This window comes from Salmo salar, chromosome 21, assembly GCF_965601325.2.
Source record: "Salmo salar chromosome 21, fSalSal1, whole genome shotgun sequence".
NCBI lineage: Eukaryota > Metazoa > Chordata > Actinopteri > Salmoniformes > Salmonidae > Salmo > Salmo salar.
Genome location: NC_138311.1, coordinates 60,247,209 through 60,263,493, shown reverse-complemented (window position 1 = coordinate 60,263,493; position 16,285 = coordinate 60,247,209). Strand labels below are relative to the sequence as shown.

At 44.6% G+C, this 16,285-nt stretch overlaps 1 protein-coding gene across 3 annotated transcripts in view; it reads left to right on the top strand.

Annotated features, from left to right (window-relative positions):
• Nucleotides 1–16,285, top strand: part of LOC106593662 (speckle-type POZ protein-like A) — a 223,217-nt gene that overhangs the window by 43,696 nt on the left and 163,236 nt on the right. For all 3 annotated transcript variants that reach the window (XM_045704961.2, XM_045704962.2, XM_045704960.2), the window contains 3 exons: nt 2,314–2,435; nt 2,627–2,778; nt 2,910–3,037. In XM_045704961.2, the coding sequence (XP_045560917.1) occupies nt 2,338–2,435; nt 2,627–2,778; nt 2,910–3,037 (378 nt within the window). In that variant the 5' untranslated portion in view covers nt 2,314–2,337. The remainder of the gene's footprint in view (nt 1–2,313; nt 2,436–2,626; nt 2,779–2,909; nt 3,038–16,285) is intronic.

Here is a 16,285-nt window from a genome sequence, read left to right as displayed (position 1 = left end):
TTTAACTTGACATTAGGTTTATGCAGTATTACTACACAATCTTTTAAAAAAAAGCAGCGTTAGAGACGATTACCTAGACATACTGACCAGCTCCAATAGACAGACGCGTGCTATATGGTAGACCAATCCAAACTCATCTCTCGGCATGTCCAGCCCACTCATTATCTCAGCCAATCATGGCTAGTTGGAAGGTTGCTCACTTTTTCTGTGGCTAAACCAACTAGGCTTGTAATTTAACAATTTTATTCATATTTACAGATGGCATAAAGGTTTGATGTTAAGGCACATGAAAGTTCACATGTTCGAGACGGCATTTCTGCCCCAAAAAAACGCATGTTGATTTAAAACATGTTTTATGTTCAAACAGCTCCCCTGTGAAGTCGTGACTTGCGACATACACCTAGTTTCCTGAATCGGGTCACATATTGTGATCACTGCATCCAATGGGTACAGCTTTAGAACAAAGTTCTACAGTATTAGTAAAAATGTGATTGATACATGTGGATGATCTTGTTCCTGTAGTGTTTGTAAACACCCTGGTAGGTTGATTAATAACCTGAACCAGATTACAGGCACTGGTTACAGTGAGAAGCTTCCTCTTGAGTGGACAGCTTGATGAAAACCAGTCAATATTCAGGTCCCCAAGAAAGTAGACCTCTCTGTTTTCATCACATACACTATCAAGCATTTCACACACATTATTTAGATACTGACTGTTAGCACTTGGTGGCCCATAGCAACACCACAAAAGAAAAGGCTTTCGATGCGAACCTGCAACCGCAACACTTCAGTAATACTTGACATGAGGTCTTCTCTAAGCATTACAGGGATATGGCTCTGAATATATACAGAAACACCTCCCCCATAAGCATTCCTGTCTCTTCTATAAATGTTATATCCTTGTATTGCTACTGCTGTATCATCAAATGAATGATCTAAGTGAGTCTCAGAAACGGCTAATATATGAATGTTATCTGATGTTAGCAAGTTATTGATTTCATGAACCTTATTTCTAAGGCTACATATATTAATATGGGCTATTATCCACCCTTTCCTGGGTAGCTGATCAGAGTTAGACTTAACACTGAAAAGAACAAACAAAGCAAGAGAAAAGAATATACATTCAGCAGTCCATTAATCAGTTGGTGTCTGTAAGTGTGTGTGTGTGTGTGTGTGTGTGTGTGTGTGTGTGTGTGTGTGTGTGTGTGTGTGTGTGTGTGTGTGTGTGTGTGTGTGTGTGTGTGTGTGTGTGTGTGTGTGTGTGTGTGTGTGTGTGTGTGTGCTGCGGAGTTGAAGCTATGAACCCATAGACTTGGCTCTCTCATCCATTCCAGGCTTCTGGGAGGGAGGGTGGACAAGGAGCCTGTCATAACGGATGTAAGCCATGTCCCCATGCAGCTTTTATGGCTGAGATCAGTTCTTTCCTCTTCAGCTTCAGGCTCGTCCTTTTTCAGGAAGATATATGTTCCTCTCAAGTTCTTGGCTTTTTCCAGAACAGCTACCTTCTCCTTCAACCTCAGGAACTTGACCACTATCGGCCTGGGCCTGTCAGCTGGGCCGGTGGTGGGTTTTCCAGTCCTGTAGGCACGTTCCACCTCAATCTTCCTGTGGTCCATTTCCCTCACTTTGTCCTCAACCATGTTGTTCTCCCTTGAACTCTCTCAATGACTTACAGATTTCTGTCTTCTCGCTATTCTCCTGTTTCAACTCATTGAGCTGACCCTGGGAGAACTGCAAGCTGTTCTTCAGGTCCTGGACCTTTCTGGTCAGGTCGTCCATTCTTTTATTAGTTGAATCCACCAGTATTTGGACAAAACACTTGAAGCTATTTTCTTGTTTGTAACAACTGCTTGTAGAACTCTTTTTGTTTGTTTAAAAGATCCTTCACGCGTGATAGAGAGACACCACTGTCCTCAACGGTACTTCCACCGGCTTTGGTCTCTGTCATGGTAGCTAGCAACGTAGGTTACACTGTTACTCCTCGCAGTTCCAGACAGGGCAGGTCACAGGGAAGATGGAAAATAACAAACAGCAGGGATCTAGACAGCCACAAACCCGGGACAATCCCCAGTCCCAGCCACAATGGCTAACCGCGTTGCAGGCTGCGTTCAAACCCTCAAGACAACCCCGCTAGCTGGGGCTAGCTGCTACGCCAAATAACTCCTCAGACCTGGCCTTGGTCGTCAGGATCACTGGACAGAGACTAGCAGTCCCAGCAACTGATGCCAACTGCGTCGCAGGATCCTAACTTAAAAAGAAAGGCTGTCTTTTGAAGTGGATGGAAGCATTGTGATTGTTGCCTTTTTGTTTCAGGTAAAAGTAGTCAAGTTCTCCTACATGTGGACCATCAATAACTTCAGTTTCTGTAGAGAGGAGATGGGGGAGGTTTTAAAGAGTTCCACCTTCTCCTCTGGACCCAACGACAAGATGAAATGGTAAACTTTATTAACATTTACTGTATTAATACTGTCATCAATTCATTATAACTTGCTTATAAAATGCTTCTAGTCAGGAGAAAGAGTATCATCTTGATCTCAACAGTTGTTTCTTTGTGAATAACGACTAGAGTAATACAGCCTCCGCTGAACTAATATTCTGTTTTGTTCCTCCTCTGTTTCCTGCCCAGGTGTCTGAGAGTCAACCCAAAAGGGCTGGATGATGAAAGCAAAGATTATCTGTCGCTGTATTTACTTCTTGTTAGTTGTCCAAAAAGTGAAGTCAGAGCAAAGTTCAAGTTTTCCTTATTGAACACTAAAAGAGAAGAGACTAAAGCTATGGGTAAGTAACAGACAAAACTGGTACTTTATGGAAATCATCATTCAAATAACATACTATTTACTTGCATTCTCCTAGTTAGAGTCTTTTAGACACAAACTAAGTGTGTTGTGGATTCTTCCTCCTCCCTGCAGAAAGCCAAAGAGCCTATCGGTTTGTCCAGGGGAAGGACTGGGGCTTCAAAAAGTTTATTAGAAGAGATTTCCTGCTTGATGAAGCCAATGGGCTGTTACCTGATGACAAACTCACCCTGTTTTGTGAGGTAAGACATTTACATTTGAGTCATTTAGCAGACACTTATACAGAGCGACTTACGGTTAGTGCGTTCATCTTCAGATAGCTAGGTGGGACAAACACACATCACAGTCATAGTAAGCAGAGTCAGAGATGGTAAGGGGGGAAAGATACTCTTTGAAGAGGTAGGGTTTTAGATGTTTTCAGAAGATGGGCAGGGACTCTGCTGTCCTAGCTTCAGGGGTTAGATGGACATGGACTCTGCTGTCCTAGCTTCAGGGGGGAGATGGACAGGGACTCTGCTGTCCTGGCTTCAGGGGGAAGATGGACAGGGACTCTGCTGTCCTAGCTTCAGGGGAGATGGACAGGGTCTCTGCAGGGGGACGATGGACAGGGTCTCTGCAGGGGAGATGGACAGGGTCTCTGCTGTCCTAGCTACAGGGGGGAAGATGGACAGGGTCTCTGCAGGGGGAAGATGGACAGGGTCTCTGCTGTCCTAGCTACAGGGGGGAAGATGGACAGGGACTCTGCTGTCCTGGCTTCAGGGGGAAGATGGACAGGGACTCTGCTGTCCTAGCTTCAGGGGGAAGATGGACAGGGACTCTGCTGTCCTAGCTTCAGGGGGGAGATGGACAGGGACTCTGCTGTCCTGGCTTCAGGGGGAAGATGGACAGGGACTCTGCAGGGGAGATGGACAGGGTCTCTGCTGTCCTAGCTACAGGGGGGAAGATGGACAGGGTCTCTGCAGGGGGAAGATGGACAGGGTCTCTGCTGTCCTAGCTACAGGGGGGAAGATGGACAGGGACTCTGCAGGGGGAAGATGGACAGGGACTCTGCTGGCCTAGCTTCAGGGGGGAAGATGGGCAGGGACTCTCCTGTCCTAGCTTCAGGGGGGAGATGGACAGGGACTCTGCTGTCCTAGCTTCAGGGGGGAGATGGACAGGGACTCTGCTGTCCTAGCTTCAGGGGGGAGGTGGACAGGGACTCTAATGTCCCAGCGTGCGGGGTGGAAGCTGGTTCCACCATTGTTCTTTGTGTGTGTGTAGTTTGTTGTAGGGTGAAGTTATTTAAGATGCTCTTTGACACGGTCTACATGGTATGAGGTCAATTCCACGCCGTATGTATTGAATTCAAAATAAAATTCATCGTGAACTTGAAAAATAAAGTTGAGAATGTAAACATTATATTTTCGAGGACAGGTGAAATAATGGATGTTGATATCAAAAAACCAAACATTCGAAAGCAAAATGTATAGAATTGTAAACAAAAATAAGACATCAAATGCAAAACCCCAAAACTTGTAAGCAAATAATTTTAAAGCGAGAGCAAAACTCTATGTCAGATGATAAAAAATATATATTTCAAAACGAATGCAAAAATAGTTTTTGGTTAAACTTTCCTTGCAACCAATCCTATTGAATAAATTTTGCCTACGCTCTTGCCTGCATGCACTACCTTTTGCTTACGCTACTCATATCTTTGCTTTCGATGTCTGTTTCTTTGTTTTCACTGCCAGTCTGTTTTATTGCGAGTTTTGGCATTATTTTTACGTGAAGGGCGGGGTTTAGAGGGAGGTGTAGACAATGAGTCTCCATTGGTCCACTAGTTTTGGAGTGACGGTTTGTCTTTACCCAATCAAGGAACATGATAGAAAGGCTTTTTTTCTATTGCCTTAAATAGACGGTTTTAGCTAACGTACTTCAAAATTGTCAGTCACGGGTCAATAATGTACGGATATTAGAACCATGTCTATCTAATACATTTCATGACAAACCATCTAACTACTTAGCTAAACCTATGAATTACCTGTTGCACAACGTTCGGCACAAGTGTATGGCGAACCAGTTACCAACACCTGCGCCGAATGTTGTGCAACAGGTAATTCATAAGGTTTGATTTGATTTGAAGCTGATAGGTCAAATATACTGTTTAGGTTTTCTACTGCCAAGTTTACACCTTCACTGTTACAGTGGCATTTTTTTGTCCAAGAAGTTGTCTAAAAGGGATAGAATTCGTTGTTGCCTAATAGTTTTTTTGGTAGGTTTCCACACTACTTTCCTTTCATCTATAGCATTTCTTAATATTAGTCAGTTCCTTTGGCTTTGATGCCTCATGGCTGAGCATAACTCTGTTCAAGAAATTGATGGTAAAAATATGTTTTGTTAGACTTCAGTGCAGCTTTTGACATTATCGATCATAGTCTGCTGCTGGAAAAACGTATGTGTTTTGGCTTTATAACCACCTGTTATATTATGGATAAAGAGTTACCTGTCTAACAGAACACAGAGGGTGTTCTTTAATGGAAGCCTCTCCAACATAATCCAGGTAGTATCAGGAATTCCCCAGGGCAGCTGTCTAGGCCCCTTGCTTTTTTCAATCTTTACTAATGACATGCCACAGGCTTTGAGTAAAGTCAGCTACTACAGCGACTGAAATTACTGCAACACTTAACAAAGAATTGCAGTTAGTTTCAGAGTGGGTGGCAAGGAATCAGTTAGTCCTAAATATTTCTAAAACTAAAAGCATTTGAGACAAATCATTCACTAAACCTCAATCTTGTAATGAATAATGTGGAAATTTAGCAAGTTGAGGTGACTAAACTGCTTGGAGTAACCCTGGATTGTAAACTGTCATGGTCAAAACATATTGAAGCAACAGTAGCTAAGATGGGGAGAAGTCTGTCCATAATAAAGCATTACTCTGCCTTCTTAACAACACTATCAACAAGGCAGGTCCTACAGGCCCTAGTTTTGTCGCACCTAGACAACTGTTCAGTCGTGTGGTCAGGTGCCACAAAAAGGGACTTAGGAAAATTGCAATTGGCTCAGAACAAGGCAGCACAGCTGGCCCTTGGATGTACACAGAGAGCTAACATTAATATGCATGCCAACCTCTCCTGGCTCAAAGTGAAGGAGAGATTGACTTCATCACTACTTGTATTTATGAGAGGTATTGACGTGTTGAATGCACCAAGCTGTCTGTCTAAACTACTGGCACACAGCTCAGACACCCATGCATACCCCACAAGACATGCCACCAGAGGTCTCTTCACAGTCCCCAAGTCCAGAACAGACTATGGGAGGCACACAGTACTACATAGAGCCATGACTACATGCAACTCTATTCCACATCAAGTAACTGATGCAAGCAGTAAAATTTGATAAAAATACACCTTATGGAACAGCAGGGACTGTGAAGCAACACAAACATAGGCACTGACACATGCATACACACACACACACACGATAACATACGCACTATACACACACGTACACATGGATTTAGTACTGTAGATATGTGGTAGTGGTGGTGTTGGGGCCTGAGGGCACACAGTGTGTTTTGAAATCTGTGAATGCATTGTAATGTTTTTAAAATTGTATAAACTGCCTTAATTTTGCTGGACCCCAGGAAGAGTAGCTGCTGCCTTGGCAGCAGCTAATTTATTTTTTATTTAACCTTTATTTAACAAGGCAATTTAGTTAAGAACAATTCTTATTTACGATGACGGCCTACACCGGCCAAACCCTAACCCGGACGACGCTGGGCCAATTGTGCGCCGCTCCGATGTGACTCCAAATCACGGCCGGTTGTGATACAGCCTGGAATCGAACCCTCTGGCACTGAGATGCAATTCCTTAGACCGCTGCGCCACTCGGGAGCCCCCCCTAATGGGGATCCATAATAAATACAAATACAAAAGTAGACTGTGATTTTGCTGTGATCTGATATCAGTGGGCTGACTGTGAACGCTCTGAGAGCGTAAAGTAGTCTACTGATGAGCTATAGGTGTATCTCCCGTAGGAGTCCCCTCGAAGCCTACCATTGAGCACTATGTACAGTTGAAGTCGGAAGTTTACATTCACTTAGGTTGGAGTCATTAAAACTCATTTTTCAACCACTCCACAAATTTCTTGTTAACAAACTATAGTTTTGGCAAGATCGGTTAGGACATCTACTGTGTGCATGACACTAGTAATTTTTCCAACAATTGTTTACATACAGATTATTTCACTTATAATTCACTGTATCACAATTCTGTACACTTCTGGCCCTTCTTTGGACACTGTGTTAACAAACCTCCAGACGAGCTTCAATGCCATACAACTCTCCTTCCGTGGCCTCCAACTGCTCTTAAAATGCAAGGAAAACTAAATGCATGCTATTCAATCGATCACTGCCTGCACCTGCCCGCCCGTCCAGCATCACTACTCTGGACGGTTCTGACTTAGAATATGTGGACAACTACAAATACCTAGGTGTCTGGTTAGACTGTAAACTCTCCTTCCAGACTCACATTAAGCATCTCCAATCCAAAATTAAATCTAGAATCGGCTTCCTATATCGCAACAAAGCATCCTTCACTCATGCTGCTTAACATACCCTCGTAAAACTGACCATCCTACCGATCCTCGACTTCGGTGATGTCATCTATAAAATATCCTCCAACACTCTACTCAACAAACTGGATGCAGTCTATCACAGTGCCATCCGTTTTGTCACCAAAGCCCCATACACTACCCACCACTGCGACCTGTACGCTCTCGTTGGTTGGCCCTCGCTTCATACTCGTCGCCAAACCCACTGGCTCCAGGTTATCTACAAGTCTCTGCTAGGTAAAGTCCCCCCTTATCTCAGCTCACTGGTCACCATAGCAGCACCCACTCGTAGCACGCGCTCCAGCAGGTATATCTCACTGGTCATCCCCCCAAAGCCAATTCCTCCTTTGGTCGTCATTCCTTCCAGTTCTCTGCTGCCAATGACTGGAACGAACTGCAAAAATCTCTAAAGCTGGAGACTCTTACCTCCCTCACTAGCTTTAAGCACCAGCTGTCAGAGCAGCTCACAGATCACTGCACCTGTACATAGCCCATCTGTAAATAGCCCATCTATCTACCTCATCCCCATACTGTATTTATTTATTTATCTAGCTCCTTTGCTCCCCAGTATCTCTACTTGCACGTTCATCTTCTGCACATCTATCACTCCAGTGTTTAATTGCTATATTGTAATTACTTTTCCACCATGGCCTATTTATTGCCTTACCTCTCTTATCCTACCTCATTTGCACATGCTGTATATAGAATTTGCTACTCTATTATTGATTGTATGTTTGTTTATTCCATGTGTAACTCTGTGTTGTTGTATGTGTCAAACTGCCTTGCTTTATCTTGGCCAGGTCGCAGTTGCAAATGAGAACTTGTTCTCAACTAGCCTACCTGGATAAATAAAGGTGAAATAAAAATATATATATTTGGTGTTCTACGTTGTACATGGAGGATATTTTTGCAGAATTCTGCATGCAGAGTCTCAATTTGGTGTTTGTCCCATTTTCTGAAATCTTGGTTGGTAAGCGGACCCCAATGTTCCTTTTGATGGCTTAGAAGGCCCTTCTTGCCTTGTCTCTCAGCTCGTTCACAGCTTTGTGGAAGTTACCTGTGGCGCTGATGTTTAGGCCAAGGTATGTATAGTTTTGTGTGTGCTCTAGGGCAACGGTGTCTAGATGGAATTTGTATTTGTGGTCCTGGTGACTGGACCTTTTTTGGTACACCATTATTTTGGTCTTATTGAGATTTACTGTCAGGGCCCAGGTCTGACAGAATTTGTGCAGAAGATCTAGGTGCTGCTGTAGGCCTTCCTTGGTTGGGGACAGAAGCACCAGATCATCAGTAAACAATAGACATTTAACTTCAGATTCTAGTAGGGTGAGGCCGGGTGCTGCAGACTGTTCTAGTGCCCTCGCCAATTCGTTGATATACTGTATATGTTGAAGAGGGTGGGGCTTAAGATGCATCCCTGTCTCACCCCACGGCCCTGTGGGAATAAATGTGTGTGTTTTTTGCCTTTTTTAACTGCACACTTGTTGTTTGTGTACATGGATTTTATAATGTCGTATGTTTTACCCCCAACAACACTTTCCATCAATTTGTATTGCAGACCCTCATGCCAAATTGAGTCGAAGGCTTTTTTGAAATCAACAAAGCATGAAGACTTTGCCCTTGTTTTGGTTTGTTTGTTTGTCAATTAGGGTGTGCAGGGTGAATACGTGGTCTGTCGTACGGTAATTTGGTAAAAAGCCAATTTGACATTTGCTCAGTATATTGTTTTCACTGAGGAAATGTACGAGTCTGCTGTTAATGATAATGCAGAGGATTTTCCCAAGGTTGCTGTTGACGCATATCCCACGATAGTTATTGAGGTCAAATGTGTCTCCACTTTTGTGGATTGTGGTGATCAGTCATTGGTTCCAAATATTGGGGAAGATGCCAGAGCTGAGGATGATGTTAAAGAGTTTTAGTATATCCAATTGGAATTTGTTGTCTGTATATTTTATCATTTCATTGAGGATACCGTCAACACCACAGGCCTTTTGGGGTTGGAGGGTTTGTATTTTGTCCTGTAGTTCATTCAAGGTAATTGGAGAATCCAGTGGGTTCTGGTCGTCTTTAATAGTTGATTCTAAGATTTGTATTTGATCATGTATATGTTTTTGCTCTTTGTTCTTTGTTATAAAGCCAAAAAGATTGGAGAAGTGGTTTATCCATACATCTCCGTTTTGGATAGATAATTCTTCATGTTGTTTGTTTAGTGTTTTCCAATGTTCCCAGAAGTGGTTAGATTCTATGGATTCTTCAGTTACATTGAGCTGATTTCTGACGTGCTGTTTCTCCTTTTCCCGTAGTGTATGTCTGTATTGTTTTAGTGATTCACCGTAGTGAAGGCGTAGACTCAGGTTTTCTGGGTCTCTCTGTTTTTGGTTGGACAGGTTTCTACATTTCTTTCTTAGGTTTTTGCATTCTTCATCAAATTCTTCATTGCATTCATTTTCTTTGGTTTTCTATTTGAGATTTTTAGATTTGATAGGGAAGCTGAGAGGTCAAATATACTGTTAAGATTTTCTACTGCCAAGTTTACACCTTCACTATTACAGTGGAACGTTTTGTCCAGGAAGTTGTCTAAAAGGGTTTGAATTTGTTGTTGCCTAATAGTTTTTTGGTAGGTTTCCACACTACTTTCCTTCCATCTATAGCATTTCTCAATGTTACTCAGTTCCTTTGGCTTTGATGCCTCATGATTGAGTATTGCTCTGTTCAAGTAGACTGTGATTTAGCTGTGATCTGATAGGGGTGTCAGTGGGCTGACTGTGAACGCTCTGAGAGACTCTGGGTTGAGGTCAGTGATAAAGTAGTCTACAGTACTACTGCCAAGAGATGAGCTATAGGTGAACCTACCATAGGAGTCCCCTCGAAGCCTACCATTGACTATGTACAGACCCAGCGTGTGACAGAGCTGCAGGAGTTGTGATCTGTTTTTGTTGGTTATGTTGTCGTAGTTGTGTCCAGGGGGGCATATGGGGGAGGGAATGCAGTCACCTCCAGGTAGGTGTTTGTCCCCCCTGTGTGCTGAGGGTGTCAGGTTCTTGTCCAGTTCTGGCATTTAGATCGCCACAGACTAGTACATGTCCCTGGGCCTGGAAATGATTGATTTCCCCCTCCAGGATGGAGAAGCTGTCTTCATTAAAGTATGGGGATTCTAGTGGGGGGATATAGGTAGGATGGAGAAGCTGTCTTCATTATAGTATGGGGATTCTAGTGGGGGGGGGGGGATATAGGTAGGATGGAGAAGCTGTCTTCATTATAGTATGGGGGATTCTAGTAGGGGGATATAGGTAGGATGGAGAAGCTGTCTTCATTAAACTATGGGGATTCTAGTGGGGGGATATAGGTAGGATGGAGAAGCTGTCTTCATTAAAGTATGGAGATTCTATTGGGGGGATATAGGTAGGATGGAGAAGCTGTCTTCATTATAGTATGGGGATTCTAGTGGGGGGATATAGGTAGGATGGAGAAGCTGTCTTCATTAAAGTATGGGGATTCTAGTAGGGGGATATAGGTAGGATGGAGAAGCTGTCTTCATTATAGTATGGGGATTCTAGTGGGGGGATATAGGTAGGAGGGAGAAGCTGTCTTCATTATAGTATGGGGATTCTAGTGGGGGGATATAGGTAGGATGGAGAAGCTGTCTTCATTATAGTATGGGGATTCTAGTGGGGGGATATAGGTAGGATGGAGAAGCTGTCTTCATTATAGTATGGGGATTCTAGTGGGGGGGATATAGGTAGGATGGAGAAGCTGTCTTCATTATAGTATGGGGATTCTAGTGGGGGGATATAGGTAGGATGGAGAAGCTGTCTTCATTAAAGTATGGGGATTCTAGTGGAGGGATATAGGTAGGATGGAGAAGCTGTCTTCATTATAGTATGGGGATTCTAGTGGGGGGATATAGGTAGGATGGAGAAGCTGTCTTCATTAAAGTATGGGGATTCTAGTGGGGGGATATAGGTGGCACACAGGAGGACATTTTTCTGTTAAGATAATTTCCTTTTGAATTTCTAGCCAAATGTAAAATGTTCCTGTTTTGATTAATTTAATGGAGTGAGTTAGGTCTGCTCTATACCAAATTAGCATACCCCCTGAATCTCTTCCCTGTTTCCCACCTGGTAGTGTGGTGGATGGGACTACCTTTTCTATGTAACCTAGAGGACAACCAGTGGGTCCATCTCCTCTATACCACCTGGTAGTGTGGTGGATGGGACTACCAGCTCTCTGTAACCTAGAGGACAACCAGTGGGTCCGTCTCCTCTATACCACCCACCTGGTAGTGTGGTGGATGGGACTACCAGCTCTCTGTAACCTAGAGGGCAACCAGTGGGTCCATCTCCTCTATACCACCTGGTAGTGTGGTGGATGGGACTACCAGCTCTCTGTAACCTAGAGGACAACCAGTGGGTCCATCTCCTCTATACCACCCACCTGGTAGTGTGGTGGATGGGACTACCAGCTCTCTGTAACCTAGAGGACAACCAGTGGGTCCATCTCCTCTATACCACCCACCTGGTAGTGTGGTGGATGGGACTACCCTCTCCTCCATCCCCCCTCACCCTCTCCTCCATCCCCCCTCTCCCTCTCCTCCATTCTCCCTCTCCTCCATCCCCCTCTCCCTCTCCTCCATCCCCCTCTCCCTCTCCTCCATCCCCCTCTCCCTCTCCTCCATCCCCCTCACCCTCTCCTCCATCCCCCCTCACCCTCTCCTCCATCCCCCTCACCCTCTCCACCATCCCCCCTCACCCTCTCCTCCACCCCCTCACCCTCTCCTCCATCCCCCTCTCTCTCTCCTCCATCCCCCCTCACCCTCTCCTCCATCCCCCCTCACCCTCTCCTCCATCCCCCTCACCCTCTCCTCCATCCCCCCTCTCCCTCTCCTCCATCCCCCTCACCCTCTCCACCATCCCCCCTCACCCTCTCCTCCATCCCCCCTCTCCCTCTCCTCCATCCCCCTCTCCCTCTCCACCATCCCCCGTCACCCTCTCCTCCATCCCCCCTCTCCCTCTCCTCCATCCCCCTCTCCCTCTCCTCCATCCCCCCTCACCCTCTCCTCCATCCCCCCTCTCCCTCTCCTCCATCCCCCCTCTCCCTCTCCTCCATCCCCCCTCTCCCTCTCCTCCATCCCCCCTCTCCCTCTCCTCCATCCCCCTCTCCCTCTCCTCCATCCCCCCTCTCCCTCTCCTCCATCCCCCCTCTCCCTCTCCTCTATTGCTCTGTTCTTCTCCTGCTCTTTCTCCTGTTGATGTTGTCTCACCACAGTCCAGAGTGTAGACATGTCTCTCTCCACCTCCCGCTCTCCGGGTCTAGTTAAGGGGGTGTTGTTGTCTGGGTCTGGTTAAGGGGGTGTTGTTGTCTGGGTCTGGTTAAGGGGGTGTTGTTGTCTGGGTCTGGTTGAGGGGGTGTTGTTGTGCTGGACTGTTGTCTGGGTCTGGTTAAGGGGGTGTTGTTGTCTGGGTCTGGTTAAGGGGGTGTTGTTGTCTGGGTCTGGTTGAGGGGGTGTTGTTGTGTTGTCTGGGTCTGGTTAAGGGGGTGTTGTTGTCTGGGTCTGGTTAAGGGGGTGTTGTTGTCTGGGTCTGGTTGAGGGGGTGTTGTTGTCTGGGTCTGGTTAAGGGGGTGTTGTTGTCTGGGTCTGGTTAAGGGGGTGTTGTTGTGCTGGACTGTTGTCTGGGTCTGGTTAAGGGGGTGTTGTTGTGTTGTCTGGGTCTGGTTAAGGGGGTGTTGTTGTGCTGGACTGTTGTCTGGGTCTGGTTGAGGGGGTGTTGTTGTGTTGTCATGGTCTAGTTAAGGGGGTGTTGTTGTGTTGTCTGGGTCTGGTTAAGGGGGTGTTGTTGTCTGGGTCTAGTTAAGGGGGTGTTGTTGTCTGGGTCTGGTTAAGGGGGTGTTGTTGTCTGGGTCTGGTTGAGGGGGTGTTGTTGTCTGGGTCTGGTTAAGGGGGTGTTGTTGTCTGGGTCTGGTTGAGGGGGTGTTGTTGTCTGGGTCTGGTTAAGGGGGTGTTGTTGTGCTGGACTGTTGTCTGGGTCTGGTTAAGGGGGTGTTGTTGTCTGGGTCTGGTTGAGGGGGTGTTGTTGTCTGGGTCTGGTTAAGGGGGTGTTGTTGTCTGGGTCTGGTTGAGGGGGTGTTGTTGTCTGGGTCTGGTTAAGGGGGTGTTGTTGTGCTGGACTGTTGTCTGGGTCTGGTTAAGGGGGTGTTGTTGTCTGGGTCTGGTTAAGGGGGTGTTGTTGTGCTGGACTGTTGTCTGGGTCTGGTTAACCTCTCTAGGGTCGGTGGGACGAAATCGTCCCTATGTAACAGCCAGTGGAATCCTGTGGCGCGTTATTCAAATACCTTACAAATGCTATTACTTAAATTTCTCAAACATATGACTATTTTACACCATTTTAAAGATAAGACTCTCGTTAATCTAACCACACTGTCCGATTTCAAAAAGGCTTTACAACAAAAGCAAAACATTAGATTATGTCAGCAGAGTACCCAGCCAGAAATAATCAGACACCCATTTTTCAAGCTAGCATATAATGTCACATAAACCCAAACCACAGCTAAATGCAGCACTAACCTTTGATGATGTTCATCAGATGACACACCTAGGACATTATGTTATACAATACATGCATGTTTTGTTCAATCAAGTTCATATTTATATCAAAAACCAGTTGTTTACATTAGCATCTGACGTTCAGAACTAGCATACCCCCCGCAAACTTCCGGTGAATTTACTAAATTACTCACGATAAACGTTCACAAAAAACATAACAATTATTTTAAGAATTATAGATACAGAACTCCTTTATGCAATCGCTATGTCCGATTTTAGAATAGCTTTTCGGTGAAAGCACATTTTGCAATATTCTAAGTAGATAGCCCGGCATCACAGGGCTAGCTATTTAGACACCCACCAAGTTTAGCCCTCACCAAAGTTAGATTTACTATAAGAAAAATGTTATTACCTTTGCTGTTCTTTGTCAGAATGCACTCCCAGGACTTCTACTTCAATAGCAAATGTTGGTTTGGTTCAAAATAATCCATAGTTATGTTCAAATATCCTCTGTTTTGTTCGTGCGTTCAAGACACTATCCGAAGTGTAAAGAAGGGTGACGCGCACGACGCGTTTCGTGAGAAAAAAATTCTAAATATTCCATTACCGTACTTCGAAGCATGTCAACCACTGTTTAAAATCAATTTTTATGCCATTTTTCTCGTAAAAAAGCGATAATATTCCGACCGGGAAAGCGTGTTTACGTTCAAAGAGAGAAAAAATAAAAACATGGTGTCGCCTTGTGCATGCGCCTCAGTCTGATTGTCCTCTGATAGACCACTTACCAAAGGCGCTAATGTTTTTCAGCCAGGGGCTGTAATTACATCATTCAGCTTTTTCCCGGGTTCTGAGAGCCTATTGGAGCCGTAGGAAGTGTCACGTTACAGCAAAGATCCTCAGTTTTCAATAAAGAGAGTCAAGAAGAACAAGAACTTGTCAGACAGGCCACTTCCTGTAAGGAATCTTCTCAGGTTTTTGCCTGCCATATGAGTTCTGTTATACTCACAGACACCATTCAAACAGTTTTAGAAACTTTAGGGTGTTTTCTATCCAAAGCCAATAATTATATGCATATTCTAGTTACTGGGCAGGAGTAATAACCAGATTAAATCGGGTACGTTTTTTATCCGGTCGTGTAAATACTGCCCCCTAGCCCTAACAGGTTAAGGGGGTGTTGTTGTGTTGTCATGGTCTAGTTAAGGGGGTGTTGTTGTCTGGGTCTGGTTAAGGGGGTGTTGTTGTCTGGGTCTGGTTGAGGGGGTGTTGTTGTGTTGTCTGGGTCTGGTTAAGGGGGTGTTGTTGTCTGGGTCTGGTTGAGGGGTGTTGTTGTGCTGGACTGTTGTCTGGGTCTGGTTAAGGGGGTGTTGTTGTGCTGGACTGTTGTCTGGGTCTGGTTAAGGGGGTGTTGTTGTGTTGTCTGGGTCTGGTTAAGGGGGTGTTGTTGTGCTGGACTGTTGTCTGGGTCTGGTTAACCTCTCTAGGGTCGGTGGGACGAAATCGTCCCTATGTAACAGCCAGTGGAATCCTGTGGCGCGTTATTCAAATACCTTACAAATGCTATTACTTAAATTTCTCAAACATATGACTATTTTACACCATTTTAAAGATAAGACTCTCGTTAATCTAACCACACTGTCCGATTTCAAAAAGGCTTTACAACAAAAGCAAAACATTAGATTATGTCAGCAGAGTACCCAGCCAGAAATAATCAGACACCCATTTTTCAAGCTAGCATATAATGTCACATAAACCCAAACCACAGCTAAATGCAGCACTAACCTTTGATGATGTTCATCAGATGACACACCTAGGACATTATGTTATACAATACATGCATGTTTTGTTCAATCAAGTTCATATTTATATCAAAAACCAGTTGTTTACATTAGCATCTGACGTTCAGAACTAGCATACCCCCCGCAAACTTCCGGTGAATTTACTAAATTACTCACGATAAACGTTCACAAAAAACATAACAATTATTTTAAGAATTATAGATACAGAACTCCTTTATGCAATCGCTATGTCCGATTTTAGAATAGCTTTTCGGTGAAAGCACATTTTGCAATATTCTAAGTAGATAGCCCGGCATCACAGGGCTAGCTATTTAGACACCCACCAAGTTTAGCCCTCACCAAAGTTAGATTTACTATAAGAAAAATGTTATTACCTTTGCTGTTCTTTGTCAGAATGCACTCCCAGGACTTCTACTTCAATAGCAAATGTTGGTTTGGTTCAAAATAATCCATAGTTATGTTCAAATATCCTCTGTTTTGTTCGTGCGTTCAAGACACTATCCGAAGTGTAAAGAAGGGTGACGCGCACGACGCGTTTCGTGAGAAAAAAATTCTAAATATTC